Source organism: Patiria miniata, unplaced genomic scaffold, assembly GCF_015706575.1.
Source record: "Patiria miniata isolate m_02_andy unplaced genomic scaffold, ASM1570657v1 HiC_scaffold_10, whole genome shotgun sequence".
Lineage (NCBI taxonomy): Eukaryota > Metazoa > Echinodermata > Asteroidea > Valvatida > Asterinidae > Patiria > Patiria miniata.
In genome coordinates this window covers 20,632,524-20,634,252 of record NW_024037048.1, presented here as the reverse complement: position 1 = coordinate 20,634,252, position 1,729 = coordinate 20,632,524, and the positions used below count along the sequence as shown (strand labels likewise).

The window sequence follows — 1,729 nt, the reverse complement described above, 5'->3', positions numbered from 1 at the left end:
ATATTTTTCTCGAAAAAAACGGTTGCAACCTGACGCCACTTCCGCGATTGTGTACAAAGTTTATGGAGGATCAAGAAAAGTATTTCCTAACAAAAATGGAAATGTTTCTCAGTCCCAGATTCATGTCTGATCATCATTTTTGCAATGAATGACCTTCATTGAGATGATATAATGAAGAAAAAGGTGACGTCAGGTTGCAACATTTTTTCCTTTTTCTGTACTCGTCGCTATTTTTTTAAACTATTTTATTTAAAAGAAATTCTCACCTGATTTGTTTCAGTTTAATCATTGTTATTCTGTACAGAATGAAGATCTTCGTGGCAACCGTTCTTTCAATCGCCCTCCTTCTGGGTAACTCCGTCAACCTCCGAGCTTCCGTTACTGGGCCGGTTGCCTCGGACAGTGATGGTCCTGCGTCTCAGACGGGCCAAACGTGCTGCCAGGAAACAGCTGCAATTGTCGGAATTTTACAAGGGTCAAAGGGTGATGCAGGTCAAAAAGGAGAGCCGGGTGACGACGGCAGAGGCCTGCCGGGCAAGATGGGACCAAGAGGTTTTGTGGGGCCAACAGGGGAAACTGGTGTCAAAGGTCAAAAGGGTGATATCGGCCCTCGGGGTCAGCAGGGAACACGTGGTGTCAAAGGTTATGCAGGCGAGCCAGGGCTAATCGGACCGATTGGCCCTCAAGGTGACACTGGGCCTAAAGGTTCAGTCGGGCAAACCGGTCTGACTGGGGTCAAAGGTCAAACGGGTGATATCGGCCCCGGGGGTCAGCGGGGAGCACATGGTGTCAAAGGTCATGCAGGCGAGCCAGGGCTAATCGGACCTAAAGGTTCAGTCGGGCAAACCGGTCTGACTGGTGTCAAAGGTCAAAAGGGTGATATCGGCCCCCGGGGTCAGCAGGGAACACGTGGTGTCAAAGGTCAGTTGGGGCTCCAAGGCCGTACTGGTATTGCAGGCGAGCCAGGGCTAATCGGACAGATTGGCCCTCAAGGTGACACTGGGCCTAAAGGTTCAGTCGGGCAAACCGGTCTGACTGGTGTCAAAGGTCAAAAGGGTGAGCCAGGGGAGACACCAGACGACTCCAACCAGCGGGTAGCATTCACCGTGGTGAGGACGAGCAACTCGGATACCTCTACGAGTGACGACACCCGTTTGCCCTTCCAGGCGACCAAGACGCTTCTGCCGGGTACCAGCTTTGATCTCGAGACCGGCACGTTCACGTGTGGTGTGCCGGGCACCTACGTGTTCATGTTTTCTGTGAACAAATATTAGGGAGGTTTCGCAAGCGAACGGATACGCTTACACTTACGCTTAGCTATCCGTATCCGTTTTTTACTTACGTGTAGCGAGCGAGATATGCGTGTCGTCTGCCCGTTTAGCGGATAGTGAGTGGCTATGACGTCATAGGTGCAGACGACACGCATATCTCGCTCGCTACACGTAAGTAAAAAACGGATACGGATAGCTAAACGTAAGTGTAAGCGTATCCGTTCGCTTGCGAAACCTCCCTAATCTTCCAGCAGAGTGACCGTTCATCTCCGGAAGAACGGCTACGCGGTTGTCGCTGGCGATAGCAATGATTCAAGTCACTATGATCAGGTGTCTGGGAGCGCGGTGGTGGTTCTGCAGCGTGGAGATACGATGTATCTCACAATGAACGGTAGGGTGTATGGTAGTCACTACACCTCATTCAGTGGCTTCCTCCTTTACCCCGAATAAACACAAAT

General features: G+C 51.0%; 1 protein-coding gene across 1 annotated transcript; it reads left to right on the top strand.

Annotated features, from left to right (window-relative positions):
- Nucleotides 1-429: 429 nt before the first annotated feature.
- LOC119734157 (macrophage receptor MARCO-like) lies at nt 430-1,055 on the top strand (the record flags this gene model as incomplete). Its single annotated transcript, XM_038207505.1, has 1 exon — nt 430-1,055. A coding segment is annotated over exon 1 (516 nt), but the record flags the coding sequence as incomplete, so codon positions are not given.
- Nucleotides 1,056-1,729: the final 674 nt, after the last annotated feature.